This window comes from Marmota marmota, unplaced genomic scaffold (assembly GCF_001458135.2).
Source record: "Marmota marmota marmota unplaced genomic scaffold, marMar, whole genome shotgun sequence".
Lineage (NCBI taxonomy): Eukaryota > Metazoa > Chordata > Mammalia > Rodentia > Sciuridae > Marmota > Marmota marmota.
This window is the reverse complement of record NW_026000079.1, coordinates 2,463,021-2,476,561: the sequence shown is the minus strand read 5'-3', so window position 1 is coordinate 2,476,561 and position 13,541 is coordinate 2,463,021. Positions and strand designations below refer to the sequence as shown.

The 13,541-nt window shown below is 36.3% G+C and overlaps 1 protein-coding gene across 5 annotated transcripts in view; it reads right to left on the bottom strand.

The window, feature by feature from the left end:
- Positions 1 to 13,541, bottom strand: part of Ash1l (ASH1 like histone lysine methyltransferase) — a 173,359-nt gene that overhangs the window by 17,788 nt on the left and 142,030 nt on the right. For all 5 annotated transcript variants that reach the window (XM_015502764.2, XM_048814726.1, XM_048814727.1 and 2 more), the window contains 7 exons: positions 10,053 to 10,259; positions 9,636 to 9,782; positions 5,776 to 5,884; positions 5,183 to 5,347; positions 4,910 to 5,004; positions 1,890 to 2,047; positions 555 to 707 (listed from right to left, as the gene is read on the bottom strand). In XM_015502764.2, the coding sequence (XP_015358250.1) occupies positions 555 to 707; positions 1,890 to 2,047; positions 4,910 to 5,004; positions 5,183 to 5,347; positions 5,776 to 5,884; positions 9,636 to 9,782; positions 10,053 to 10,259 (1,034 nt within the window). The remainder of the gene's footprint in view (positions 1 to 554; positions 708 to 1,889; positions 2,048 to 4,909; positions 5,005 to 5,182; positions 5,348 to 5,775; positions 5,885 to 9,635; positions 9,783 to 10,052; positions 10,260 to 13,541) is intronic.

Genomic DNA, 13,541 nt, shown 5'->3' with positions numbered 1-13,541 from the left:
ACAACCCTAGCCCATACTACTTCATTCTTAAGTTGCTAATTCATTATCTTATTAAGGAAAATTTTATCCAAGGGAGAGAACTGCACCTCACAGATGCAGAGGTTCACTACCCTCAAGCTAAACATGTGATTTCTAATACACTATTTAACTATAGTAAAATTATAATAAGCCAATAGTGGATGCCTGTAATCTCAGCAACTTGAGAGGCTAAGGCAGGAATATTGCAAGTTTGAGGCCAGCTTTAGCAACTTAGCAAGATCCTAAGCAACTTAGTAAGACACTATCTGGAAATTAAAAAAAATAAAAAGTTCTCGGGATGTAGCTCAATGGTAAAGCACTCCTGGGTTGAATCCCTGCTACCAAGGAAAAAGAAAAAAGGAAAAAAAAAAAAAAAGATTAAGATGTATCCTGTAGTCCCATGCTCCGACAAAAGGTAGAACAAGTAAATCTCTTAAAATTCTAAATGTCCTTGGTCTTGGTCTTGGATATGTCAGGAGAAGGTAAGTGATAGGCTTAAAAAAGGCTAAGAACAAATTTGGGGTAGATAGGGTCACCTTTGTAAGAGATGATGCCATCACAGATCTCTTTGAAGATTTGGGCTAGGCGTGCGGCCCGAGCTACTTCAATGTTTTCCTCTGCAGCTGCCAAACGTCTTGTTCGAACAGATCGAGCTGTCTGCAGGGCAGAGAACTGGGTCATGAAGACATCTGGAAGGATAAGATAAAAATTAATTTCAGGAAATGATTAATTCTGTGTGGCTTTCTCTTCCCCAATGGACTCCTGCCATTTGCTCTATTTTTCTTTTCTTTTTAATGGTACAGGGGATTAAACCCAGAACTTGTACATTCTACACAAATTTATTCTACTTTTCCTGAAGTCATTAAGAATTAGTGGGCATTTTGAGGAGAAAAAGGGAAGAACAGAGGAAGAGCAATATCTTTTGAACGTTTTATTTTCAGTTGGAGAGGACATACTAGTGTCTCTTCCTTCAGTCTGTTTTGAATAGTAGCTGAACTCAGGAGTGAGTGCTGCTATATTATTCATTCAAAAAGGTTAGAAAAAAAAGTTGGGTGTAGTGGTACGCACCTGTAATATCAGCAAGTTGGGAGGCTGAAGCAGAAGGACTGCAAATTCAAGGTCAGCCTTAGCAATTTAGGAAGACCCTATCTCAAAAAATAAAAAAGACCAGGGTGGGTGGGGAGAGAAATGAAATTTGATGGTTTGCATGTAGAATGCTGATCTGAACGTATGTAAAAGAATCTTCAAATTTATAATATTTTTCTCCCCACAGTGCATTTGGCATCTATAGTTTATTCTGTGTGCAAATTATTTTCCAGATAGGAATGACCGACCATAGATGGGACCCTATCAATCTCAAAACCCATGATCACTTTAGACTGTAGGTGACATTTGTGAGGTTGGCAAAAAGGAATTTCTTTCTATTCCTTATGGTACCAATAGGGCAGTTGAAAAGCTGGGATGGATATTGATTATTAACATCAGTACTAATTATTAATGCTAACAGTATGGATTATATATATATATATTTTTTGGGGGTACCGGAGATTGAACTCAGGGGCTTGACCACTGAGCCACATCCCCTGCCCTATTTTTTATTTTATTTAGAGACAGGGTCTCACTGAGTTGCTTAGTACCTTGCTTTTGCTGAGGTTGACTTTAAACTCAAGATCCTCCTGCCTCAGCCCCCTGAGCCACTGGGATTACAGGCGTGCACCACCATACCCGGCTTGGATCATAACTCTTTTGGTACAGACTAAAAGGAATCTTTTAGTCCTTTTATTTCCTAAAAAGGAATAGACTGAAAATAACTATATCATCAGTTTGGAAACAATTTCATGGAATTAATAAGTATATTTCCCATGCCTTACCAGACTTGATATTCCCATCGTCTCGGCAAATGCCATTCCAACGGGTATATAATGATGCTGAGTGAATATTGTCACTGGTGTGCTTCACTTCCTCCTGTTTCTGTCGAATCTTCTCCCAGTTTCGAACCAAAAACACATGATGCTTTAATACAAAGTTCCTGAACATAAAGAAGAAAGGACTTCCTTTATTCATTAATTCAATAAGCATTTATCACATGTGTACATAGAAGCCACTGTTAGGTGATACAAGTGAATATTTAAATGTGAATAGAGCTGTGGTAAAGATAATTATATGGGCAAGATATCATTTTTTTTTTTTGGAGGGGGTGGGGAGATAGTACTAGGGATGGAACTCAGCGGCACTTGACCACTGAGCCACATCTCTAGCCCTGTTTTGTATTTTATTTAGAGACAGGGTCTCACTGAGTTGCCTAGTGCCTCACTGCTGCTGAGGTTGGTTTTGAACTCTTGATCCTTCTGTCTCAGCCTCCCAAGCCGCTGGGATTACAGGAGTGTGCCACTGCACATGGTTAAGATATCATTTACCTTTCCATCTTGATTTTTTTCGGATAAAAGAACATTTTCCTATATTATTTACAAATGACTAGCACACACTGTTAAAAGGCTACAAAATGAGGCTGTGGCTTTGGCTCAGAGGTAGAACGCTAGCCTGGTGTGCGTGGGGCACTGGGTTTGATCCTCAGCTCCACATAAAAATAAAATAAAGGTATTGTGTCTCTACAACTAAAAATATGTATATATTTTAAAGAAAGCCTACAAAAAATTTGGCAAGTGAGAGACCATATGTCAGAAATTTTTGGAGGATTCATACAAATTCTAAGGAAAACTGCAAAGATAAAATAATGGGCTTGGGATTGCCTATAACAAGAACTGGACTAGCAGATAAAGGCAAGGACATGTTAGAAGGATAGGGGCTCAGTAAATTATGGAATTAATAGGTACAGTGTCTCCATATGAAACTCTAAACTTAAATGAATTTATGTATCTGAGCCTATAAAATATTGATGATTTTCATTATATTTTCACAGTAACATACATATAAATAAAAGTGACCTTGGAAAAGTCTTAAACTATCAGCCTTAGTAAACACATTAGATTAATTCTATAGTTACTGACTTTGTCTGGAATCACCTGTGGAAGACTGTAAACTGATTCCTGATTTCCACCTCTGAAAATTCTGGTTTATGTTTTGTAGGGTGTGTTCTGAGCATTGAGAGGTAGAAGGTATGTGTATGTGTGTGTGTGTGTGTGTGTGCTGCTTGGAATTAAACCCAGGGCATTATGAATGCTAAGTATATAAACTCTACCACTGAGATACATCCCCAAGCCCTTGGAGTTTTTGAAAGCTCCCAGTGCAGTCAAGTAGGGAACCAATGGATTAAGTGAAAGGGGCTAAAATTAAAATAAAAGAACATTATAAAGCTATACTTCCTAAGATATCAGAATATCTATTAGCAGGGGTTGTGGAATATGTCCCAAGACAATTTGAAAAATAGGGGACACAATCATTTTGTTTATTTCTGACAAGGATACAAAGAAGCATATATATATATATATATATTTTTGGCAGTACTGGGAATGGAACCCAGGCCCTCATGCATACTAGGTAAGCATTCTACCAGAGAACTACATCCCCAAACTGAGCAGTCATTTTAAACCTATTCTGTGCTATGGATTCTTTCTTTTGGCAGTTCGGTGAAGCCTATGGAACCTTTTCTGAACAATTATTTTAAAATTATTTTTGAATTAATTTAAACTTCTAAGTTAATTTATTTTTCTTTTGTTTTGAGGCATTGGGGATCAAACCGAGGATCTTGTACATGATAAATAAGTGTTCTACCACTAAGCTACACTCCGGCCCTTTTTAATTTTGAGATGACAGGGTCTTATTAAGTTGCCCAGAATGGCCTCAAATTTTTGAACATCCTTCCTCAGCCTCCACCACATAGGTGGAAATAATTTTTAATACATAGGATTAAAAGGAAACCAAATACACTCAAATATAGTTATAAAATGATGACAACAAAAAACCCTCAAATACTAAATTTGTGACAGAGAATTACACTTTTTGTGTGTGGTACTGGGGATGGAGCAGGACCTTGGGCATGCTAGGCCACTTAACCAATGCAGCAACTCTCTTTTGAGATGGGGCCTTGATAAGTTATAACCCTAGTCCTTGTGTTATTTTTCCTTTTGAGGCCGGGTCTCAGTAAGTTACTCAGAGTCTTGCTAAGTTGCTGAGGCTGGCCTTGAACTTGAGATCCTCCTTGTGATTCAGTCTCCCATGCCATTGGGATCACAGGCATGAACTTCCACACATGAAATTCCAGGCTGGCCTCAAACTTGCAATCCCAATGCCTCTGATTCCTGTGTAGGTGGAATTATAGGTATGTGCCACTATGTCTGGCATATATATATATATATATATGAATGGCAGTATAGGGGATTTAACCCAGGAGTACTCTCCCACTGAGCTACACCCCAGTCCTTTTTAAAATTTTGTATTTTAAAACAGAGTCTCCCTAAGTTTCCAAGGCTGGTATTGAACTTGTAATCTTTCTTCTTCAGCATCCTGAGAAGCTGGGATTACAGGCATGTGCTTCCATATCTGACTCCGGCTTAAATTCATTCTTAATGTGTGATGAGATAAGAGTAATGGTCTAAGAACTATAGGAATTTTGAGGTAAACATGAACATAAATGCCATTTTGAGGTATTTAAAAATATCTGTAATGTCATATGAAAATATCTGTGAACGGGCACTGCTAATTCTTCCTTTCAAAACACACACACACACACACACACACACACACACACTTTGCTTATAATCATATTTGAAGAAAATGACAACTATCAGAAATCAGGGAACAAAAAGAAATAATTATTTCTTCCTTTAGCAGAACAAAATGGATCAACTGAAAGAAGCTTAACAGTGTTTTAAACTGACAAGCAAATCACCTAATTTAAAAAAGAACTCAGATAAAACCATCTCCTTTTTACCTCTCTCGATTGGACATTGGCTTCATCTGTAATTGGGGTGTCAACCTTGTTGGGGTGTTGATATTTTCATTGGGCTCCTCAGAGAGATGGCCTCTCTGAAAAAAACAAATGGGTAAGATTACAGTGGAAAAAAAAAAGATCAATCAGAAATCATCTCCAGGAATATTAAGAGTACTCTTGTGGTGCCACCCTTTGCTAATCCCCTTATTTTAGTAATTTCCTTCAAGCAGCCCACGAGCAGCTCTTGGGGAAAGCCATGAATTCATTATTCACCCTTTTCTTCAGTTTGTGCTTAGACTTTCTCTTTTCTTTGGACCGTCCAGACTTTTTATGTGTGGTCATAGGCTGGCTGCTTTTGCTGCTGGTGAGTCCATTCATGCGTTGACTCTTGCCTCCGATGATTCCTCGACATTTCTCAAAGCCACACTTACAAAGTTGCTTTTAAGGGAAAGAGAATACTTTTTTAAGCCTGTAGTCTCATTTACAAATTCAAAAAGGATGCCTGAGCATTTAGTCAACCAAAGATTAGTACGTGTTAAGGAATTTGAAAATACAGGGGAAAAAAACTGATTGAGAATGTAATAAATAGAAATGGGTTTCCACAGAAGGAAAGGAAAAACTAAAGGAAAATTATTTTCACGAAAAGAACAGATTGGAGACCTAAAATGATACGGCAATTTTTGATTCTTCAGAATTCTTAAATAATAACTGAGACCTATGTTTCCTAGATAGATGGAGTAAAAAGCAAAAAACTGTCTTCTCATGTATTTCTCAGTTGGTCCAAGACAATATGTATACTTTAGACCCATATTACAGTGCTGTAAGTGACAAAGTTCAACTTTTCCTCTAGGATTTATTATTCTTACTTGTTTCTCAACATTGAAGGAATGAAAGTTGTAATCATAAGTGAGTTCAGTCCCAGCTGGCATATCTTTAAGTGCGTACAATCCAATCCGATATACTCCATTAACAGACCTACAAAAAATGTAAAGAACATATTTAAAGAATGTGATTCTTCATATCATGCCTGAAAACCAGAAAAATTTGTACAAAACTAATTTGACTTCCTTGGGTTTTTTTCTGTGGTTCTGGGGATTGAACTTGAGGTGCTCTACCACTGAGCTACATCCACAGTTCTTTTTATTTTGAGTCCAAGTCTCATTAAGCTGCTGAGGCTGGCCATTAACTTGTGATCCTGTGCCTCAGCCTCCCAAATCACTGGGATTAATCTCTCTCTGTTCTACCCAGATTATATAATACTAACAGATGAACAGTGCGCGTGTGCACACACACAGATACTTAATTGCAGTCCACTTGTCTCATTCTCCTGAGTTGATGGAATTACAGGCATAGGCCAACTGGGCCTGTTAAAGCCATATTTTAGAGAGATTCTGAATACTAAGCAAGAAAAGTTAAGATGTATTATAGCCTGGCATGGTGGCATATGACTGTAATTATAGAGACTCTGGAGGCTGAGGCAGGAGGACCCACCTCAGAAACTTTGAGACTCTGTCTCAAAATAAAAAAAAAAAGGCTGGAGATGTAGCTCTGTGGAGAGCATCTCCCGAGTTCAATCCCCATTAAAGCATAAACAAAAACAAACAAACAAACAAACAAAGGCTTTAGTCTATTAATTAAATTAAAATTGTTTCCTATGTCCTACCTAAAAATCTTACAGTTCTTACTGATCTCCTTTATTACTAAGTGTCTCTCTTGTTCTACCACATGCAAATTATTAACAATCTATTATGTAGTGTTCTAGATGTTTTACATAATAAATAAGTTTATAATGGCTAACACTTATTGAATGCTTGATGTATTAATTATAACATTTTGTTGTATTAACTGATTTAATGCCTTGACGACTTTAAAAACCAGATACCATTATTAGTTAGTATTATAACCCCTATATTACAAATGTGAAATCTAAGGCATATATAGGATAAGCAACTTGCCCAAAGTCATATAGCTAGTAACTTGGAGAATCAAGTTTCAGATCAAGGTAGTCTAGTTTCAAAATATTAACTACTATGCCATATTGTTAATACGTCTTGGCATTAATTTTTAAAATAACCCTTTGAGATAGATACTATCATTCCTATTTTATACAAGAAGTATTTGTAGCTTAGTAGTTTATTCATGGTCATATAGTACCTACAACAGCATTTGAACCCAGAGGATTAAAACTCAGGTTATTTGACTCCACAGCATGCATCAGTCTGTACCTTTATGTTGCTGTGTAGTACTCCCTTACAAAAATAAATCACACTTTATGTACCTATTCGACTGCTAATGAACATTTGGGTTAATTGCAGTAATATTTGGGTTACTGGTTATTATTTACAAAATATTGATATTCTTGTATATGTATTTTGAACATAAACACTCATTTCTGGTGGGGATATACAAAGGAGTAGGGTTGCTGGGTTACTGAATATGTGTAAGTATAGAGGAGGTACTTCCAAAATTTTACCATTTTTTCCCCAGTGCTGGGGACTGTATACTAGGCAAGTACCACTGAGCAACACCGTGAGCCCCCAATTATTTTTTCAAAGAGATAATAACTTACATTTCACCAGCATTTTAAGAGCATTCATGTTGCTTAACACCTTCAACATCATTTTTTATCCTCAGTCCTTAATTCTAGACATTTTGGATGTAATGGTATGTAGTGGTTTTTAAATTTGGTTTAATATTGTCATAATATCTAATGATGTTAAGCACTTTTTGTATATTTATTGACTGTTTTCATATTCCCTTTTTGAAATATCTATTTTTTTACCTATTTAAAAAAACTAAATTATCTCTAATTTTTTTGCAGATTCTGCAAAAAACAAAAAAACACCACGATGGCCTTTATTAAATAAACAAACTGCAAACATCATCTTCCCAGTGTATGGCTTGTCTTACATTGTTGGAAAGGTATATATATATATTTTTGGTACTGGGGATAGAACTCAGGGGTGCTCTAATACTCAGCTATATCCCTAGTCCTTTTTGAGGAAGAGTCTTCCTAAATTGCTTAGGGTCTTGCTAAATTGCTGAAGCTGGCTTTGAACTTGTGAGCAATCCTCTTGCCTCAGCCTCTCAAACTGCTGGGATTATAGGCGTGTGTCAGTGTACCTAGCATCTAGAATTTTTTTTCCCTTTGGGGTACTGGGGATTGAACCTAGTGGTGCTTTACCACTGAGCCACACCCCCACACCTTTTTGCTGTTTGAGACAGGGTCTTACAAAGTTGCTGAGTGCCTTGATAAATTGCTGAGGATGTTCTTAAATATTCAATTCTCCTGCCTCAGCCTCCCCAGTCACTGGAATTACTGTCATGTAGCCACCATGCCCAGCTACATTTATTTTTTAATGTTGAAGTAACTTTTCATTCCTGGAATAAATGCCACATGGCCATCATGAATTAACCTTTTAATATGCTTCTAGATTTTATTTAGTGATATTTTTATTTAGGGTTTTTGTGCCAAAGTTCATGGGAGCTATTTTTTTTAACATCCTGGTTAAGTTCTGGATGGAAGTTATGCTAGGTATAAAAAGGGAACAATTTATATTAGACTGGCAGTCATAGTAATATTTCTTAAGTATATGGAAGAATCATCAGTGGAGGTATCTGGGTCTCAAGTTTCTTTTTTATTTTTTCAGTGCTGGGTGTTGAGCCCAAAGCTTTCTGTACACTAGGCAAGTGGTTTAACAATGAGATATATCCCCAGCTCTGAAGTTTCTTTTGTTAAATAGTTTAATTACAGTTTCAAGGTGGTTTTTTTTTTTTTTTTTTTTGGTGGTTTGGTAGATATTCAGGCTTTTGATTTCTTGTGACATTTTTGGTAAGCTGTGTTTTTTAAAAAAAATTGTTCTGCTTGTCTAACTTTTCAAATATAAAGATGACCAGGAAAATGAATAAAACAAACCAGTGAATTAAAAAAAAAAAAAAAAAGACTACTACTCCACCATAAAATGCTCAACAAGATGGACGAACTGCAAAAATACCATGCTAACTGTAAGAAGCCAGACACAAAAGACTGCAAATACATAAAAAGTTCTAGAATAGGCAAACAAAACAACAACTAAATCCCTATTACAATAGAAATCAGAACAGGGTTCGCCTTGAGATAGGAGCACTGACTGACATAGAAGGAAACTTTCTGAAATGATGAAAACATTCTATACTTACATAGGGGTGTGGATAACATAAATGAATACTGATGAAAATGTACAATTAAGAGGTATATTTCTTTGTATATTATATTTCAATTTAAATAAAACTTACATAAAATAAAGTTGTTCATACTACAATAATTATATAATTATTTTGCGTGTGGTACTAGGGACCAAACTAAAAGCCTCATGCATATGAAATAATGATTTACCACTGAGCTACATTACATGTCTATTATATTTTTTGGTTGCTTATTAGATATAATTTCTTTCCTTCTCAACTAGAGTCTAGTCATTTGAGAAAAGAGACCTCATATAGCACATAGTAAGCATTCTATAAATATGAGGAATTAGTTATCATAATTACTCTATTTTCCTGGGAGTTGTTTGGATGAACAAAAGAAATAGCAGGAGCTTACCCTGCCTGAAAGATCTGGTATAATGGGCAATTGTCTAAGATGTTTTGCATAACTGACTGAAATTGTGGAACATTTAATGTCTGGTTGTCCTTAAAGTCTTCTGCTCTGCTGGTTTCTTCCCTTCACATTTTCCTGCTTCCTTACCATTTCTGCATTTCACAATTTGGATCACAGCTGTGGTTGATGAATCGGGCCTCATTTCCCATACGGTAACTGTCAATCACCATCCCACTATCCAGGTTGAGACAGTAGTGGTCACTGTGATTATGATACTGCTCAATCATCCTATTTCTGAAGAAAAAATAAATTATTATTTTTAAAAATATTTATTCTGTTTTAGGTAGACACATTTATGTGGTGCTGAGGACCAAACCTAGTGCCTCATGCATGTTAGGCGAGCACTCTACCACTGAGCCACAACCCCAGAAATTATTTGAAGCCAACCACAAGAAATTATTTAAAGCTAATTAATGAATAGGTTGAAAAGTAATTTCAAATTTTTCATTTTCCATTCTAAGCTCGTACCTTTGCCATTTTATTGGAACAAACTTACTATCTTACCTGAACTCCTGTTCGCTCACAACCTCCCCTAGATATTCAATGATGAACTGTCCAGCTTTAAGGGGTTCTTTGGTTCTGATTCCCCAACCCTTTTCCTCAGCTCGAAATCGTTCCAGACATTGCACCCACTCATGCCTTTGTATCCTCTGGTTACAGCACTGCTCACCACAGGGGCAAGTGTTGGGGGAACACTCAGCAAAGATCATCCTAGAAAGAAAAGACGTAACTGTATATCAATTTACGTGATACATTGGGTTATTTTATCCTTTTTTCATAGTATAACAAATATTATTTTTTTGTAGTATTAAACACAGAACACAGGAATGATCTACCAATGAAGTACATCTCCAGGCCCTTCTTTAGGCATGTGCCACTGCGCAGCCCCTTCTTCTTCTTCTTCGTTTTTTTTTTTTTTTAATATTTTTTTAGTTTTAGGTGGTGTTGAGGATCAAACCCAGCGCCCCGTGCATGCCAGGCGAGTGCACTACTGATTGAGACACATCCCCAGCCCCACTTCTTATTTTTTGAGAAAGGGTCTTGCTAAATTGTCCAAGATGACCTGGAACTTGGTATTCTTTTGCCTCAGGCTCCCAAGTTGTTGGTATTATAGCATGTGCCACCATGCCTGGTTTGTAGAATACATTAAATTTTTTTTTTTTTTTTTTAGTTGTAGGCTGGAGACATCTTTATTTTTTTTCTATGTATTTATTTTTATGTGGTGCTGAGGATCGAACCCAGTACCTCACACATACTAGGCAAGTGCTCTACTACTGAGCCACAACCCCAGCCCTAGAACACATTTTTAAATGATTATAAAATAAACTTTTTTTTTTTTTTTGTATAAGGGATCAAAATCAGGGGCTCTTAACCACTGAGCCACATCCCCAGTCCTTTTTTGTATCTGATTTAGAGATAGGGTCTTCACTGAGTTGCTTAGCTTCTTGCTGAATTTCTGAAGCTGGTTTTGAACTCACGATTGTCCTGCCTCAGCCTTCCCAGATACTGGGATTATTATATATGTGCCAATGAGACTGGCTATTGAAATAAATTTTTAATAAAATTTATTTCACTATGATCATTATATTTAATTAAAAATTAACAGCACAAAAATTTCTAAATCAGTCTTTAAATACCCAATGCTTCTTCTAAATTATTATGCAAATTGTCCACTCAATATCTGGGATAAGCGCCATTAGTATTTATCAACATCAAGAATGCATTTACTGGGGCTGGGATTGTGGCTCAGCAGTAGAGCGCTTGCCTCCCATAGGTGGGACTTGGGTTCGATCCTCAGTACCACATAAAAATAAAGGCATTGGGTTGTATCCATCTACACCTAAAATATTCTTTTATATATATATATAATATAATATATATATATATAAAATATTCATATATATATAAAAGAATGAATTTACTGCCGTGCCTGCCTATAGTCCCAGTGAACTGGGAGGCTGAGGCCCTAAGCAATTTAGTGAGACCCTGCCTCAAAATGAAACATAAAAAGGGCTGGGGACATGGTTCACTGGTTAAGCACTCCTAGGTTCAATCCCTGGTTCAAAAAATAATCATAATAATAAAAAAATTAACTGCCACCCATAGTTATTCATTCAATGTTTATACTGAACACTTCGTTGCATCCCATGATCATTTTGACTTTGGAAAAAAATTATGATAAATGATGTAGAATTTATTGAAAAATTTTTAGGTATAAGTTCAGTGATATTAAGTACTATTCTTATTTTGTTTTTCTGTTTTTTTTCTTTTTTATTTATTTTTCTTTTTTTAGTCATACATGACAGCAGAATGTATTTTGACATATAATACATACATGGAATGTACATACATCAATCATAAACTATTCTTATTTTTCATGAGATTTCATATCTTATTACTGGAAATATTTCTACATTGGAAATAACATTTCTAGTATATATGAACTCATAACTGCTAGTGAATTACTAAGTAAAACTTTCTGAACATAGTAGATGAAAGTTGTTACTAATGTTTTCTCACTGCTTTCTTTTTAAAAATTCCTTGATCTTTTGTGGGAGCATTAAATTTTGGTACATGCTTTGAAATCCTCCTAAGGCTGATAAGCATGATTAAAATGAGCCAAAGTAGCAGCTCATGCCTGTAATCCCAGTGGCCAGGAAGCCCAAGGCAGGAAGATCTGGAGTTCAAAGCCAGCCGTAGAAATTTAGCAAGGCCCTGAGCAATTTAGCAAGACTCTGTCTCAAAATAAAAAATAAAAAGGGTTGAGGGCAGAGGTTGGGGCTGTAGCTCAGCAGCACAGCACTTGCCTCACAGGTGTGAGGCCCTGGGTTCGATCCTCAGCACCACATAAAAAAAAAGAAAGAAAAAGATGACTGTCCCTGAGTTCAATTCCTGTGTGTGTGTGTGTGTATAAAAAAATACAGAAATAAATTTAAAAAACAAAATAAGGGGCTGGGATTGTGGTTCAGCGGTAGAGCGCTCGCCTAGTTTGGCGGGACCCAGACTCGATCCTCAGCACCACATAAAAATAAAGGCATTGTGTTGTGTCCATCTACATCTAATACATATACATATATATTTTATACACACACACACACACACACACACACACACACACACAAACAAACAAACAACCAAAATAAAATAAGGAAGGAGCAGGTGTAGTGGCACAAACCTTTAATTCCAACAACTTAGGAAGGTGAGGCAGAAGGATTCAAGTGGAGACCAGTCTGGTCAACTTAGTGGTATCCTATCTCAAAATAAAATTTAAAAAGAGCTGGGGATTTAGATCAGTGGTAGAGCATTGAGTTCAATCCTCATTACTGAAAAATCGTGTTGTCTACAGTTGTAGGTACTGAAATATACTCAATTTGTCTGGAAAAATTCTTAAAATTTAAAAGTAAAACAGGTTGTTTCTATTCACTGTGTCTGGAAAATCAAACCATAAGTTTTCCAAAATCTGAAAGTAGATGCTGTGAACTAAAATGTGAAGTTTCTGATTTAGTGATATAAATTGCCATTATCATAGGTAGTGATGCCTTTGAGAAACTAGAAAATATATTTCCCCTCAACATATAGTCTAGGCCAAAAATTCTACTTAATTCTACGAAGATAACTCAATAGCACTGGGAAATGTATTAGTGTGATCAATTTAACTAGCTACAAAGATTCCGATTATTCTCTGTGACTAGAAGTGGGTTTTCATTTGAAATAAATGAATATTCCCACTCTTAATCAGGATTTGAATAAGCCTTGGAGGAAGGGGAGGTATGGGAGAGGGAGTGAATATGATCTTTCTTATTTTTTGGGACAAGGAATTTGATCTGTGGTACAAAAAATGAAGGATCTTAAGGTTCTCAAAGATGGGTAAATGGAAGCAAGCTGTACTCACTTCACACTGAAGTTTAGAGAGGAACTAAAAGGGAGCAAAAGGTCCTTTGAGTCAGGTGCACACCTGTAATCTCAGCTATTTGGGGACCTAGGCAGAAGATT